Below are 15,205 nucleotides of genomic sequence, written 5' to 3'. Positions count from 1 at the left end.
ACAGGGTCAAGGTGAGAAAAAGAGGCACAGCTAATTAACCAAACACCAGACATGTCAAAACATTTAAGCTCAACACTGAACTCTGATCATCTTTTACCACAGTGGCGTGTTTTTCATTTATTAGTATTTTTGAAGTCGCCTGATATTTATCGTTTAACATTCCTTTCTAAAAGTTATCTCTCTGATTTTTCTCATTGTCAATGGTGTAGCCAACCAATAATATTGTCCTGAAGGCAAATCAGTCCTGCCGCCTCCACCTCACACACACTATGCATTTGTCACCGTAAAGTCAACCCGTGTGTCGCTCTAAGGCAGCCAGACTGCAAAGTTCACTTCTCAGTGGTCTAGAGTGAGATGTGGTGGGGGGCTGTCTCTGCCTGTGTGTGCACGTCTTTGTTGAATGGGATATTAATTCCCTGGACACCTGCTGTTTGCATTCTTGTCTTATCCCCTAGTTGCAAACACACACATGCTTGCACGGCTTACTTCTGCCTGTAATGGAAACAACGGTTAGAGCTTTTGTGCTAACGTATTTCATTAGTAGTCTGAATGCTGGTCAGGAAACTTTTGATGCTAAGTTAAGCTTTACTGCCAGGTGGGCTGTACACCTAAGCTTTAACACACCAGGTGCATGAGGACGGCAGCCTCATCAGCTGTCTTTGCTTTGTTCATAATGACTTCACATTTACTTATTCCAAGGAGTTAAGTGAATAGATTTACTAACTCATGTAAAAATACTGTGGGTCGTGCATTTTATTGATTATTTCTTTAAATTTTTGAAGTGTACCAGTAGCACCATTTAGTTATAATGAACAGAATTCTTTTATAAAAGAGGGAATTATTGTTTATTTAATATTATGCTAGGTATGACTGGTTTTCTTACCTCCTAACAATGCTGTGCTTTTTTTTGACAGCTTTTTCCGATGACATCACTGCCAAGCAGTGTGCTGTGCATCCAAGACTTTCATTTAATTTCATGCCACTTGTCTGTGTGTTTTTTATGGCAGCGGTGTAGACTCCAGTTTTTAGGCAGCGAGGTTTGATGGGATTCTGCCATTGTGCTGTACCTGGAACTGTATACTCAATAATTGCTTAACTGCAAAGCAATCTCCTTAGTAAGAGCAGAAGTTTCCACTGTGAACATAAGAAAGATGGAGATAAGGTTTGAGAGATTAGAGAGAGAGAGAAAAGAAAATAAGGGTAGGAAAATTGTAGCCGAGTGTAAAACAGTGAGAGATTGAGATAAAAGAGGAGAGATTAGGGATGGAGAGGAAAAACAGATGAAGGTGAAGAAAAAGTGTTTAGTCAACTGTGAAACGGTGAAAGATAAGACGTGAAAGATTGAGACGGGGAGAGACGAGAGGGAGATTACTGAGAAGAAAAGTGGAGAGTAAGGCTGGGAACGCTGGGTAAAGCTGGCTGTGAGGGACTGACAGACGGACATTAGAGAGCGATGATCAAAGAGAGATTTGAGATAGATGAGGAGGAGGATGGAGCGTAAATAGAAAACTGAAAGATTGTAACCAAGGGTAAGCTACACATCCACTAAACACTTCATTAGGTACACTTTTTCATTATGGTGGTGGATCTCTTTTTGCCTTTGCTCTTCATGCCATACATTCAACAAGGTGCGGGTGATCGTGGAGTCCATTTGTGTACGGTCAACTTCATGTCATGTTCAAGAAATTAGATTGAGATGATTCAAGAGAAACAGTTTTACTGACAAGAACATGTTTGGTGCACCTGCTGGAATCAGCCATCAGAGATGGATCCCATGTCATTACACAACCATCAGCAGTCCGAACCATTAGTAGAATAAGATTAACCCGTGTGAGAATTTTAGTCACGGTTTCCTGTTCTCAGGCGACAGGAAAGTGGCAGCTAGTGTGGTCCATCAACCCATGCCACTTGTCACTTAGGCTGGTCTTATCATACTGTAGAAGATAAGGGGAGATAGCAGAGGGTACAGCCAGATTTATGGTCAAGCAGTGGTAGTGCATTCGCTGTCCTTTCCACTCAGGGGATGCCCATCTGCCTACAGTTAGCTCTTGTCAGATGGAGGCAGTGTAAAAAGCATGTGGTACACCCAGTCTGTAGGCTACTCTTACTTGTGCTGTTGTTAGTCCATCAGCCAGCGAACCTCACTGTTACCCTCTTCTCTATTCCAGCCCATTTGTCAACCAGTAAACATTTGTCAGATACTTATGTCATCCGCTTCCAATGATGCGCAGTCAATATCTTCGCAGGGGTAGGGTGAAAACCTCTCACCCTTCTGTACAGCCAGACTATAAGTGTGGTGGAGTAACAAACACGAACAAGAAAAACAGTTTATTTCTGAAGCAAATCAACTCTTTCCTCATGTTTCTCCACTTCCAAGAAGGCTTATCAAGTAATTGTCAGTGCCTTGCATTTCAAGGAACTGGCAAAGCCAAACACTTGGAAAGCTTGTGACAAGAACCAGCAGCTTATAGTCTGGATAGTGAAGCAGCTCACTGTCGAAATGTTATCTGGTGTCTCGAATGTCTCACATGAAACATTAAGACGGATGAGACTCGGCATCAACGTGAAACTTCATTCTGCTTTCTTTGTCTTTCTCAGTTCATTGCTTTAGTGAGCTATACATTAATGCAAAAGTATTATACCTAAGCGGAGGATGTTTATGTCAAGCTCGTTTCTCAATATGTCAGTTTATTGTCGGAAAGCAACAGTTAACGTCAGCTAGAAGTGTGGGCTGCACCCAAACCAGAGACGTTGTGAATAAAATAGCGGTTGCTTCCAAACCCCTGGGCATCTGACAGACGATGATAGATTTAAAATCTATTTTAAACATGCAGTTAGAGCAGGGCGATATGACCAAAAATATTTATCATGATATACATTTGAAAATTTGCTATAACGATATAACTGACGATATAATTGACACGAGACAAAATACTGTACAACTTCACAACTTTATTAGTGCAAAAAAACCCCATCAATGTATTTTCACTTAAACAAGCAGCTGTTTTTTTTGTGCATTTAAGTTATATAAAAATTTAACAGTGCAAATGCAAATTCCTTGCTGACAGTTTAACCAAAAGGCATTTCCAGTGGAAATTGGTCGACATATCCTCATCATAACCATGTATAATATCCAGAAAACTTAACAAGAGGTTATACACACAATACGGTAATATTATGTTGAAGCACAGTACGTATCACTCCGCGAGGCTCCGCCTACGATAGCCGTAATGCTCCGACAATCCATCAAGCGGTGCGGCTTCGTAGCTTAGCAAAGTTGCACTAAAACATTTGACAGATTTTCGAGCGCCGTGTACATAAAATCGTTTCGAGGTCAGTAAACACAACCAGAGTTCATACATAAGGCACACGGGATTATAAGGAGCTCTGTCGATTTTCAGAAAAATCAAAGGACTGATTTTAAGTGTGCCGTATTTTCCAAACAACACGGTAATAACGACGGCCCGCTAGCATGCGCTACCAAAAATAGTGTTTTGTTGTGTATCTGACGGACAAAAGCTAAACCAGTTCCACACCACTGAAGTTGCAGCATTTTTACAAACCAGTTCTGGTTCATCTGTTTCATTTAACGATCCGCTTTCGCTCTTCTCATTCTGCGTCACCGCCATGTGCGTATGTAAACAAAGGCACTGCGCATGCGCGTTTTACACATTTCATTTTCCTATCATTGCCCAAAATTACACCGGTATTACCGTGAACGGTATGATATAGTTCAGCCCTACATGCAGTGTTATATCGTCCCACAAAACTCTTATTTATTATTTGTTTTCCTGATCATGTGGTGGCCGTTTTGTTCCAGTAGTCATGAACAACATTGCCACAGTAACATTTTGGTCTTCACCAACACCTGAGTAAAACAATTTGGTTGTTTCTGTGCTAAATGTTCTTAAGCATTCATCACCGAAACATCTACTTTTCATTTTATGCCGTTAAGTGTTGACGTGTTTTATAAACGCATTATTGTGCGGAAAAGAGGCGGAGGGCAGGGGTGAGAATGAACATTTGCGGTTGTAAATCAAATCCACTGAGTTGAGAGTTTCTACTATTCTCTGCAGAGTTTTTAACTTTTCATTAAAAACGCTCGCCTGCCTAAACCACACAAACCCCTTCTCTAGTAGTATGAATGGACATTTTCCTGCTGTGTGCCATTTATGAGAAAGAATATCTGTGGAAAATATTTGAAGTTCTTGTGTGAAAACATTGTGTGATCATGTGCGATATTGCCATCTGATCTATTGTTTGGATAAAATATTCACATCCAAACCCTTTTTAGGGTTTCATATTTTTGAATGTAAACACAAGGACGTGACAGGGATCTCATTTCTTGTTGCTTATGATTTAAGCCAGCTTTCCTACACTTCATCTGACGTGCCGTCATTTTTGTGACATCCCACTGCTGCATATGACATATTGTAGTTATTCATTACTCTGGAGCCCTTTCAAGAACACCCTGTTGGACCAAGGACCCCATTTTGCGCTCTGGAGGACTGGTCTGGCCTATAGCAGCCCTCCCTGTCACAAGCTGGGGAATGGCTCTTATTAGTGGCCCTTGCTATGTCAGCTCGAGGAAGCCTTTTGAAACCTAATATCGTCTTAAATCAGATTTATAAATGTTTAGGTGTATTATGAAAAACACACACGCTGCCTGCGTTGGCAAAACCTAGTTCTGTTTGTGTGTGCGTGTGTGTCTGTGGTTCTGAGAGCGAGTGAAAGCTTTGGAGGAGCTCTGTGTGTGAAATAAGAGAAAATTGTGTGTGTGTTGTTTGTCTGTGCCCTTTCTTTCTGTGTGTGCGTATGTTTTTTTTCCTTGCCCTAATTCCTGCAGTGCGACAGCGTTTCAATAAACATCAAACTCGTATAAAGGGAACCAGTCCCCCCCCCCCCCCCCCCCCCCCACACCCACACACACACACACACACACACACACACCACAGGCAGTCAGTTCATATTGCAGTATGTATACATTTTGTGCCCGTAGTTAAAACTAATTGAATGACAGTCAGGAAACACGATAAGCTTTTAAACTGTGACAATGGAAAGAGAGAAAAATTTTTTTTAATTGAACAATTTGTTTTCCAGTAAATAATTGTGCATCAGAACAGAAGTTTCTGTGTTTGGTTTGCTTGTGTTTGTACTCGTATGCATGTGTGTGGGCCTATATGCTGTCATATATGCCATATATATCCTTCTGCCACTTGGTGGGCGCTTGTTTGCTTTCACAGTTGTGTTAAAGTTACATTATACTCACAACTGAATGTATGTTTGACTGAATAAGTCATTTTTATCCTGTTTTTCTCTTTCTAGGGATTTGAATAAAAACAACATCACCAGAATCACTAAAGTGGACTTTTCTGGCCTCAAGAACCTCAGGATTCTGTAAGTTTCTTTCCTTTTTTCAATTAAACTTTTAGTCAGTAAAACATTAGGCTTTGCTCACATTCCCTCCGGTTTATTTGAGGACTTTAACTTAATTTAAATCAGTCAGGATGTATGAAAATGTATAATTCAGATTGCAGTTACCTGAAGTATTTTGTTATCTGCTGAAATCTTCTTGATGTTGCTTCTTTGAGCTGTGAGAATACGAATGTCTGATTACACATTAAACAGTGCCTTTGTACCGGCTAGCTGTGCCACTAGTTCCCTAGCACACAGTCTGTATAATGTCTGATTGCACCCATGCGAGAACAGAGCAGGTAATTGTCTAGTGAACTTAGAGCGGGCCATTGGGAATTATGCATCCTGACTTCTGTATACTCTACCCAGGCAGCTGCTTGCTTAAACTAACCTAAATTTTTCTAGCAGAACCCTCTGAAGCTGACTATCTCCTCTTATGTGCTGCATGCAAGGAACCGGCACTTCCAGATAGTTGCCATCATTAAGTCACTTCACTTTTTCCTTCTTAGGTAGTAAGTTGGCTAATATTAAGTTGAATCTACCAGACACAGTACCATCAGGTCTTTTAATCTGTCCTCTCTTTAATACCTAATTGCGACTTGTATTTGTTTCTTTACAAGGAATCCCATTAACAAAAAAGTTCCATGCTGTAGCAATTAAGCAAATGGTATATTTACCTAATGGGCCCGTATATGGCTATAGGGGGAAACAAGTCTCTATAAAATAAAGTTTCCCATCCTAATGAGGGCATTTAGAACAAGAGAGCATGCAAGTGTACTATCCAAGGAGTTGGATTTTGCAATTACTGGATATTTACAAGGTTAAATAATAGAGTAATGGTGAGCTGACATGCCAGCAACAAGCAGCACGACTTCCATTTACTATACAAGCAGCACAACAGCGAGATGTTGACCTGGTACGGATACGATGATGGGAAACGAAGTAAAGCAGCTCATACTGAAAGAGTTAGTCACTGTTCCTATGAAAAAAAGAGAGATTTCAAATTAGACTCTAAAGTCTTTCTGAATAATGCTGGGAATGCTGACTTTTGCAATTCTGGGAAAGCTGAAATTTCAAAGCAGTAGCATTAGCTTAGAGATATGCAAACAGGCGAATTTGAATCATATCTGTTAAACTGAAGCACAAAAAACGCTTCAGAAATACTGCTGGTCTTAAAACAATACTCTCTCATATGTAACAGAAGTTTTTTGTTATGTACACACTGACTAAAAACAAGATTGCCTGTAGAGCATTAGGGGTGTGCAGCCTGAACCAATTTCATGTGCATCACTGGAGATTTCAACCCTTCTGATATTTTATCTGTTCAGAAATGATCTTGTTTCTGAGGCATGGAAAAGGGAGCTAAATCACTCTGGCCACCATTACAATTACCAACACTGAGCAGGTCCTTGTTGGGAAACGTATGAAAATCTTTAGTATAAAGTGTATATATTGTATTTTTTACCTTTCTGGCTCATCATATCTAAATAACGACACTTAGTTGAGATTGACTGCTCACGTTCTCTCAGCTGTCCTAATTAAGTTCAAGGGCTCCCTCACTCCTTTTCCATAAGCGGCTAAAATCAGTGTGTATGTGAGAACTTTAATAACTATAATCACCGCTGGCTGCATGCAGCTTCCCTCCACACTCTGTTTTAACCAAACCAGCAGATAAAAATACACTCCCAGTACAAATCCGCTAAGGAATGGAAACGAGTTTCTACATGTGAGTGTTTGCGCTTGTATTGGCATCTGTTTATTCCTGTTCCTAAATATAGGACCAAAGTGGAGTTTGGAACGTATGTCAGTCACTGGGTCAGGATGCATCTGTGCTCGAGTTTTTTAAGTAAAACACAGAAAAATTAAAAATGTAAGTGTTTGCATTCTGCATGCATGAAACACTGTGAGAAGGACCCACAGAAAAAGGCAGTGTATACGTGTGTGAGCTGAGTGTGGCAAGCCAGCAAGTCGTTTCATGTGGTTTGTGATAAACTGCTGTGACTTTTCTCTTCTCTAAATCTCTGAAGCTTGGGAAAGAGGAGATGGTCGGGAGAAAGCACACTTTCAGAGACATACATATTCTAGTATTTTGGATCCTACAGCCCACATGGTCACCAAAAATGGTCTTATCTTTGCTTTAATAGGTATCGCTGTTATATACCAGAACTCTATCCCATTCATTCTCTCTCATAGACAAACATAAGTGCCTACTTCTGAGATTCCAGTCATTTCAGCCATATGTGCCTCCGATGGGAGAACTTGTTTAAAGCCGCTAACATTTTTCCCAGGCTAGGTTACAGAAAAAAACAGTATAACTCCTAAATACCCCTGCTTACATCTGAGCTGTAATTACTGATAATTTGTCCTGCAGAAGGACTTGTCTGCCCTCATGTAATCTCACTTCTGTTTAAAAACATCCAAACAGCTAAGCGATCTGTTTTTGCATTTGCACCACCAAAGACCACGGGGTGCGTAAAATAAAAATCTTATAATTAGACTGATTTGTGACGCTTCAAACCTTCCAAATCAATCGATCGCACGGCGAGCTGTTTTCTGATTAAACATGTAATATTGTTTTCTGTTCATGCGAAAACATCGAATTTGATTCAGGGGTTTGAATATTCTTTAAATTTGCACGACACAGCTTGCCTCTGCATGCACGCTACGTGAACAACACTTAGCCTAATATCTTTGGCAACCTCACTTTGCAAGATTTCTTCCAGATTGTGGCGAAATTGAGTAATTCCAAACAAATTTAGATGTAGGTGAAAACTTGTACTTGATATTGAACGCTTGGCCGGGGAAATTCAGTGCGGTTTCAAACATTGTGTGTGTAAATAATAAGTGAAGTTAATATCCCCTGAAGTATTTCCTTATTTCCTTCAGAGGCCGAGTTCTCGCAGTTTGCTGTAAGGTAGCGTGACATCATTGTTCTTTTTATAACCGTTGACTGAAGTTGGAGTTATTAGACACTCCAGTCCCCACACACATGAATTCAATTCTTGTTTGCTCTCTTTCCCCCCCATCTTTCTCCAATGTCTCTGTGGATGACTAATGCTTGATACAGACCAATATAAAAACAATACCTCATCTGAGCGATATGCCAGCATCGACTCCCCGCACCATGTGTTTGGCTTAACATCCACAGCCTTTCTAAACTTCATTCAATAAATCAGCGTGCGGTTGATCTCTCATTTGGACAAATAAACTTTGATAGTTATTCAGAGTTATGCCTTGATTTAGCTTTCCCTGGAGTACACAGGAAATGCTTTTCTATAAGGACAGGAACAAAAAAAAAAAAGCGCTGCTATGCTGGAATGAACATGCTGGATTAATCTTGGCTTGATTGTAAATTATGATTGATGCCGGAGTCAGAAATGTGCACATGCTTATGTGTGTGTTTGGGAATTCTTGCTACCAGTGCATAACTCCCTACCTGCGTTAAACGATCCCACACATACCTTATCGTATGTGTTTGGGGTGTTTCTGTTTAGAAACTGATCCAGAATGCTCAAAAGCTGGAGCTATTTTTATTTCTTTCAGTTAACAGCAAATATTACTGATGATTTTTTGGAAAACATTTTTATAAAGCAAAAAATGCTCCCTGTAATCAAGAGATATTTTTCCTAGAAAATGTTTCGTTATACAAAATGAACAATATTATGAGAATAAGCCAATTACCATCGCTTGGTGCGCCAGTGCTTCGAAAGTGTTTCAAGATGCTCTGACTTTTTTATTTATATGTTTACATACTTTATATATATGAATGTGCGAGCGTTTGTCTGAGCCTGTTATCTTTCATCCAAGTCCAACATATCTGTGTGTCTCTGCGTAGAGTCAGTATGACAGGCCATGGATTAATGCCTGGATATGTAAACGTTTTGTTTGAAAGAATATTTAAAGAAGAGGCATGCCAAAACAACTCAAAGTCCACATGTTAGGCCAGACAGGACTCTTTTTGAGATGACTTCTTTTGTCTTTGGTTGTCTCTCACTTGATCCAGCTTGTCATTCTACATCTTGCAGTTTATATCTGGCTTGTATCTTCCTTTCACTTTTCTCCACCTTTGCTTTTCAGTGTTTTCTTTTCTTCCTCACATCATTCACTTTTTTCCCCCTTCAGCTTCTTCTTCCCTGTCTTCCTCTCAGGACATGTCACTCCTAACATCCTCAGACAGAAAATATAAACACACATATCAGTTGAGATGTTTTCTCTCCATTTCTCTATCCCATCTGGAAAACCTTAGTTTGCCCCCAAAACATGACAACACTGAGAAAGCAATGAAGGGGAGATATGGGTTACACTGAGAGCACCGCAGAAATGACTGAAGCGAAATGGAGAAGATATCAACGGAAGAATGGGAAAGAGATGGTTTGTTAATTGTTTCTTTTGGAGTGGTAGGCTGTAACATTTGTGAAATACTTTGTGTCACAAAATGTTTGTTTCATGCCAGATTCATGTGTTCAGTGCACTGATTGCTTGTTTATGTAACCGCTTTTTTAAAAGTGCAAGTGTCTCTCGAGTTGTTTGCACTGGCCAGAAAAATACATTTATCTGCTGTTTCTGGCTGGAGATGAACATTCCCAATTCCACGAGTGCCTCACAAATTGATATTTAAATTGAATCATTTTAAAGACAGGCCTAATGAAACACTGGGATTTTTCCTGCCTTGTCGTGATCACAAAGAGTCACAGAGTATATTTGCGTGTCTTGCTTTTGCATTTTTAAAGTTACAAAAATAACTACAACATATTTTCTTTCTGTTTCCTTGCCTGTCGCCACAGTCATCTTGAGGACAACCAAATCACTGTTATCGAGAGAGGAGCCTTTCAAGACCTAAGACTGCTTGAGAGACTGTAAGTATGCCATTATACACTGTAGAGCAGGGCGATATGGCCAAAAAAATACATCACGATATATATTTGAAAACTATAATTTCTGCGAGACAAAATACAACTCCACAACTTTACTAGCACAAAAAAACCCATCCACTTATTTTCACTTAAACAAGCTGCTGTTTTTTATGTGCATTAAAGCTATATAAACATTTAACAGTGCAAATGCAAATTCCTTGCTGAAAGTTTAACCAAAAGGCATTTCCAGTAGAAATGGGCCGACATATCCTCAGCATAACCATGTATAATATCCACTGAAGTTAAAAAGAGGTGCTTTGCAACATTAAACTGCAGTGTGCCAAATAAAAAAGTCAAATACGTATTTTTCGGACCACAAGGTGCACAGGATTATAAGACACATTAAGCGAAACAAAGCAGTCAGATAAATCAATCTTTATTCAACTCATTCTTCTTGCTTCCTCCACTTCTGTACATTGATTCATTAATACTGTATTCTATCACAGCTGCTCTATTCGCGTGTTGTTGCAGTATGTTAATGGCTAACCTCGTGTTGTGGATGGATTATCTCAGTTGTTCTCCTGACTGAAGTTTGGTCTGTTTAGAGCATCCTGGCATGCAATTGCATTTGTCTCTAACCATCAGGAACCTTCACGTTAACTTTTATCAAGTGGAAAAGTGTTAATCCTCCAGGTTCACTGTTTATGTTATGCTAACATAGCTGTGTCGCTAGCGATCACGTAGCACATCATTATATACCAGCTAGTCCAACTTCAGTAACCTTACAAACGTCACTGCTGTTTAGTTTCCAGTCTTCATTTATGTTGGAAGTGACAGCAGAGCTGTACGTTTGAATTTTTTCAGAAATCTCTCAGTCAGAACATGCTATCATGCTTAGGTAACTAGCGAAACTAGCGAGCTAACCTCCGCTAATTTCCTGCTAGCTTCCAACTCCGTTAAATGTAATAAATTCTGTTTTTATGGATGCCTGGATGTTAAACTTCATAGTTACACCCGGTAAAGCAGCAATGCTGATCGTTTTATTAACGATAAAAGAATTCAGACAGTTTTTAACTCTCAGTGATGCTGCAGTGATCGTTTAACTTTGGGACCTGAAGGGACGGGGTTTAGGACCCTGATTACACCCAGATTAACGAGCACCTTAGTCCGACAAATATGGCAATAACGACGGCCCGCTTGCATGTTCTACAAAAAAATGTGCTTTTCTGTGTATCTGACGGACAAACACCACACCAGTGACGTCGCACCATTTTTAAAAACCAGTGCTGGTTCATCTGTTTCACTCAACAATCCGCTTTCCCCCTTCTCTTTCTCCGTTGCCTTTTTCTGCTTTTTCGGCCATGTGCGTATGAAAACTAAGGGACTGCGCACGCGCGTTTTACCCATATTCTATCGCTGGTATTACCGTGAACGGTATAATATGGCCCAGCCCTAATACACTGCTTCCTATAGTGCATATGTGAAAAGAGGTACCATACTGCGAGGTAAAATAGGTATTTTATGCATGCAAAGAGCTCCATAATAATAATGTGATCTGTCACAAAACTTTTTTGCTGTTTTTCCACTTTGACAAAATTGCACACACCTTTGATTTACTGCTCCTTACTTGCTGTTCTGTGCAGCATATTCACTGACAGAGATTTCAACTGATTGATATCCAAGTCCACTTCACACACTTCCTAGGAATGTGTGTATCTGTCAACTCACACCAAGGCTTTAGTAAACAGAATCAGGGTGTTAGTGTACAACACAACACTTCCCACACATACACACCTGCATGTTTATGAGTCCTCGTTAGAGTGATGATGGGAAGAGGATTCCTTTATGTGACACAAAGACAGAATGACACAATTTGAGTGTTAGAGGTTTTTTTAGGAGTGGCATCCTCATAAAAAATATTGTGTACAGCGATTCTAAACCCAAGAACGGGCTTTGTAATGAACGTTGAATTCATAAGCTGAATATTTCTTCATTCAATTTATTTCACCATCGATGCAATTTTATTTGCTATCTGAACACTGTAAATTTGTCATTATCTTCTTTCAAATTGCTTTTGCAGTCTGAAAAAGAATGCCACAACATTATTTATTTTGATTAACAAATGTGTGTCTGTTGTAAAACCATTCACGAGAGTAAGAATGGGAAGGAATTTACTTCACACGTGGATGGTATTTTTCGGTATACATGCTGCAGAGTGGAGAAGAGAGATAAAACCGTTAGATCACTGCAGCTGTCAGCAGAGCTCTCCTAAAATCCAGATATGCTGAGCGACAGAGACGTGTATATCTTCCCTTTAAATGGAGATCACACATATGATGTGAAAGCAGAAGGTCACTGCCCACTTTAATGTTAAAAGGCTCTTTAATGCAGTGTGTCAGGAAGGGTGAGAGGTTACAGAGGAGGGGGAGGGAGGATGTTGGGAGTCTTAACAGTTGTTTGCCAGAACTCACATAGACAGCAGTTCATTTATCCGAGTCACTTCAATTAATGTTTTTATGCCATTTTAGCCCATTTAATAAATCAGAACCTATTAAAATAAATGATCAAATTAAATATCTATGCTTGTTTGAGGATGACATTTGTTCTCCAAAATGAATCTTTCTAAAGAGGGAAAAACTGCTGCAGTAGATTAACGGTAATAACAAGGGCCTGCATTTTTTACTTTACTGATAGTAAAATGGTTTTTAAAATGCTTACTTGACAGGGTCTCTGATGTTGTGTCTGCCAGGGTGAAAGGTCAGGGGTGAGAGGCCCTGACGCTGAGTCCATGTGATTTATGGAGTCACAATGTGAAAAACATGGGGCTTATTTTGTCATCCCCTTGGGTCAGAGCATCCATAAAGTCTGAAATGCCAGAATTCATAGCCATTTGTGCTTAGTTATAAATGAAGGATATTTTACAAAATAAACGGCATTTATTAAGAGGTGTCGTTTCAAATTATTTCTTTTGTTCTTTATTTGAGGAAAAAAAGCCCTGCTCATTATGATTAGTAAGGTTTAGTCTCCAAACTCTTTCATTTTTTCTGTGATTCTGAGTAATAGGAATAATTTGCCAAAACATAAAATATGAATGCCACAGACATGTGGTTTGGTGTCATTTCAAAGGTTCTAAGTAGGAAGAAAACCTCATCATTAATGCTTAAAAATACACAAAGAATTATTCTCTTGAAACTATATCTGTGCTCTGAGCAAATGTCCTTTAATGACTCGTAGCTGTAATAGTAGCTGTGCTGTACTCACATGCTAGCAGGTATTTTCTACCTTATTTATTTCAGGTGGTGTGCATCTCAATTATTCTTTCCATTGGTGTACACAGGAGTGAAAGCCACTATCTTATTATCATTATCACAGGGTTAAAAGGTTGGTGTCTGTGTCTTCTCCAGCACAGATCCTACTTTGTGACCCTGCGACCCTCCACCCTTCTTTTCTTTCCTTTTTCCCTTCCACGCCTCGTTTCTCAGTCTAATGCTTTGGTAGCCTGATAACACTTTCACTCCCTCAGCTTTCACTGTCTTCATTTATCTCTACTTTAGCCAACCCCACCTTTTGCACACATGCATACACAAGCAAACAGCTTTTATCCTAAAATGCCTCGTTCTGCTACTGTCTCTTCTTTTTGGCCTTTGTAATTTAAAGTCATGTGTTTATCTAATTTTCCAATGAAAACACTAAGATAAGGAATGCTATTTTGCATATAAAGCGTGACTAAAAAGATTTTTATCCCACAATAGCTGAGAAGACGCATCAGAGAGTTTTTCAAAAGATTGCCGAGAATATAAAACCACCCACAGGTGGCAATAATCAAACATCTGAGCAACGATGTGGTTTAAATTGGAAAGTAAAAACATTCTGTATGCGAGAGCAACACTTATAGATTGTCATAATTATGTGGGTGCCTTTAACTTGTTTTTATTACATGTTATTACTTTTCCCTTGGTCATAAATCTCTGTAGAGGTAAATGTTTCTGTGTAAATGCATATGTTCAAGTCTTTGGTCACATTTATTGTATTTTAAACAAATATGTATAGCGTTTTAATTACCTTGTGGTTGCATCCCGGTGTTTAATATGAGGTGCCAGACACGATAAAAATGAATAAAAAGCTAGCATTTCTTTCCCCTCTTGCCTCCCCACTCTTTGTTGCGGTCATGTTTTTGTTTTTTTTCAGAGGCAAACATATTTGTCTCATTTTCTTTGCACTCCCTCGCATCCATTCCGATGGATTCGTTTTGGCAATCCCACTCCAGAAATATTATAACATCTGTGAGTCCTTATATTGAGAAAATGACTGTTGTTTCTCTTACTGATAAATTCAAAAACTGCAGCTTAAAAGTAGCCAGAAATGCACAGGAGGAATTGACGGTACTGAACAGGCCAGTCGCAATAGTGTAGGACAGCGGTCTCCAACCTTTTTTGCGCCACGGACCGGTTTATGCCCGACAATATTTTCACGGACCGGCCTTTAAGGTGTTGCGGATAAATACAACAAAATAAAACTAGTACCGGTACCAAAAAAAAGAAAATTTATTCATAACACACGTGAAAAGACCCAGGAAAACCGAGTAAACGATAAAAACGATAACAAAATAACGCTGAAAACCGATAAAAACCCTGAAAACTATACATTTCACACCTGAGCCTCAACTCTTGCGGCCCGGTACCAAACGACTCACGTACCGGTCCGAGGCCCGGGGTTTGGAGACCGCTGGTGTAGGACACAAAAGTTTGTAGGATTTCAGAGCAGTTTGCAGTTCTGAAGTACTCACCTAGCATAGATTTAACACAGCGATATAAATCCTCTGTAAGTTTGTAACTTTATGCTAAAACATGCTTGTAGCCCAAAATTGGTCCATCTCACACTATCAGGTTAAAGCATATGCAGTGATGATATTGCTAATGGACTTTAAAGAGTCTAGA

At 39.5% G+C, this 15,205-nt stretch overlaps 1 protein-coding gene across 1 annotated transcript in view; it reads left to right on the top strand.

The window, feature by feature from the left end:
• The window catches only part of slit3 (slit homolog 3 (Drosophila)), a 265,109-nt gene that overhangs the window by 12,915 nt on the left and 236,989 nt on the right, over positions 1-15,205 (top strand). Inside the window, exons 2-3 of the mRNA XM_087846129.1 lie at positions 5,326-5,397; positions 10,200-10,271. Coding sequence (XP_087702255.1) covers positions 5,326-5,397; positions 10,200-10,271 — 144 coding nt within the window. The remainder of the gene's footprint in view (positions 1-5,325; positions 5,398-10,199; positions 10,272-15,205) is intronic.

This window comes from Neolamprologus brichardi, chromosome 2, assembly GCF_056152115.1.
Source record: "Neolamprologus brichardi isolate AB-2024 chromosome 2, ASM5615211v1, whole genome shotgun sequence".
Taxonomy (NCBI): Eukaryota; Metazoa; Chordata; class Actinopteri; order Cichliformes; family Cichlidae; genus Neolamprologus; species Neolamprologus brichardi.
This window is presented reverse-complemented; position numbering and strand designations above follow the sequence as displayed.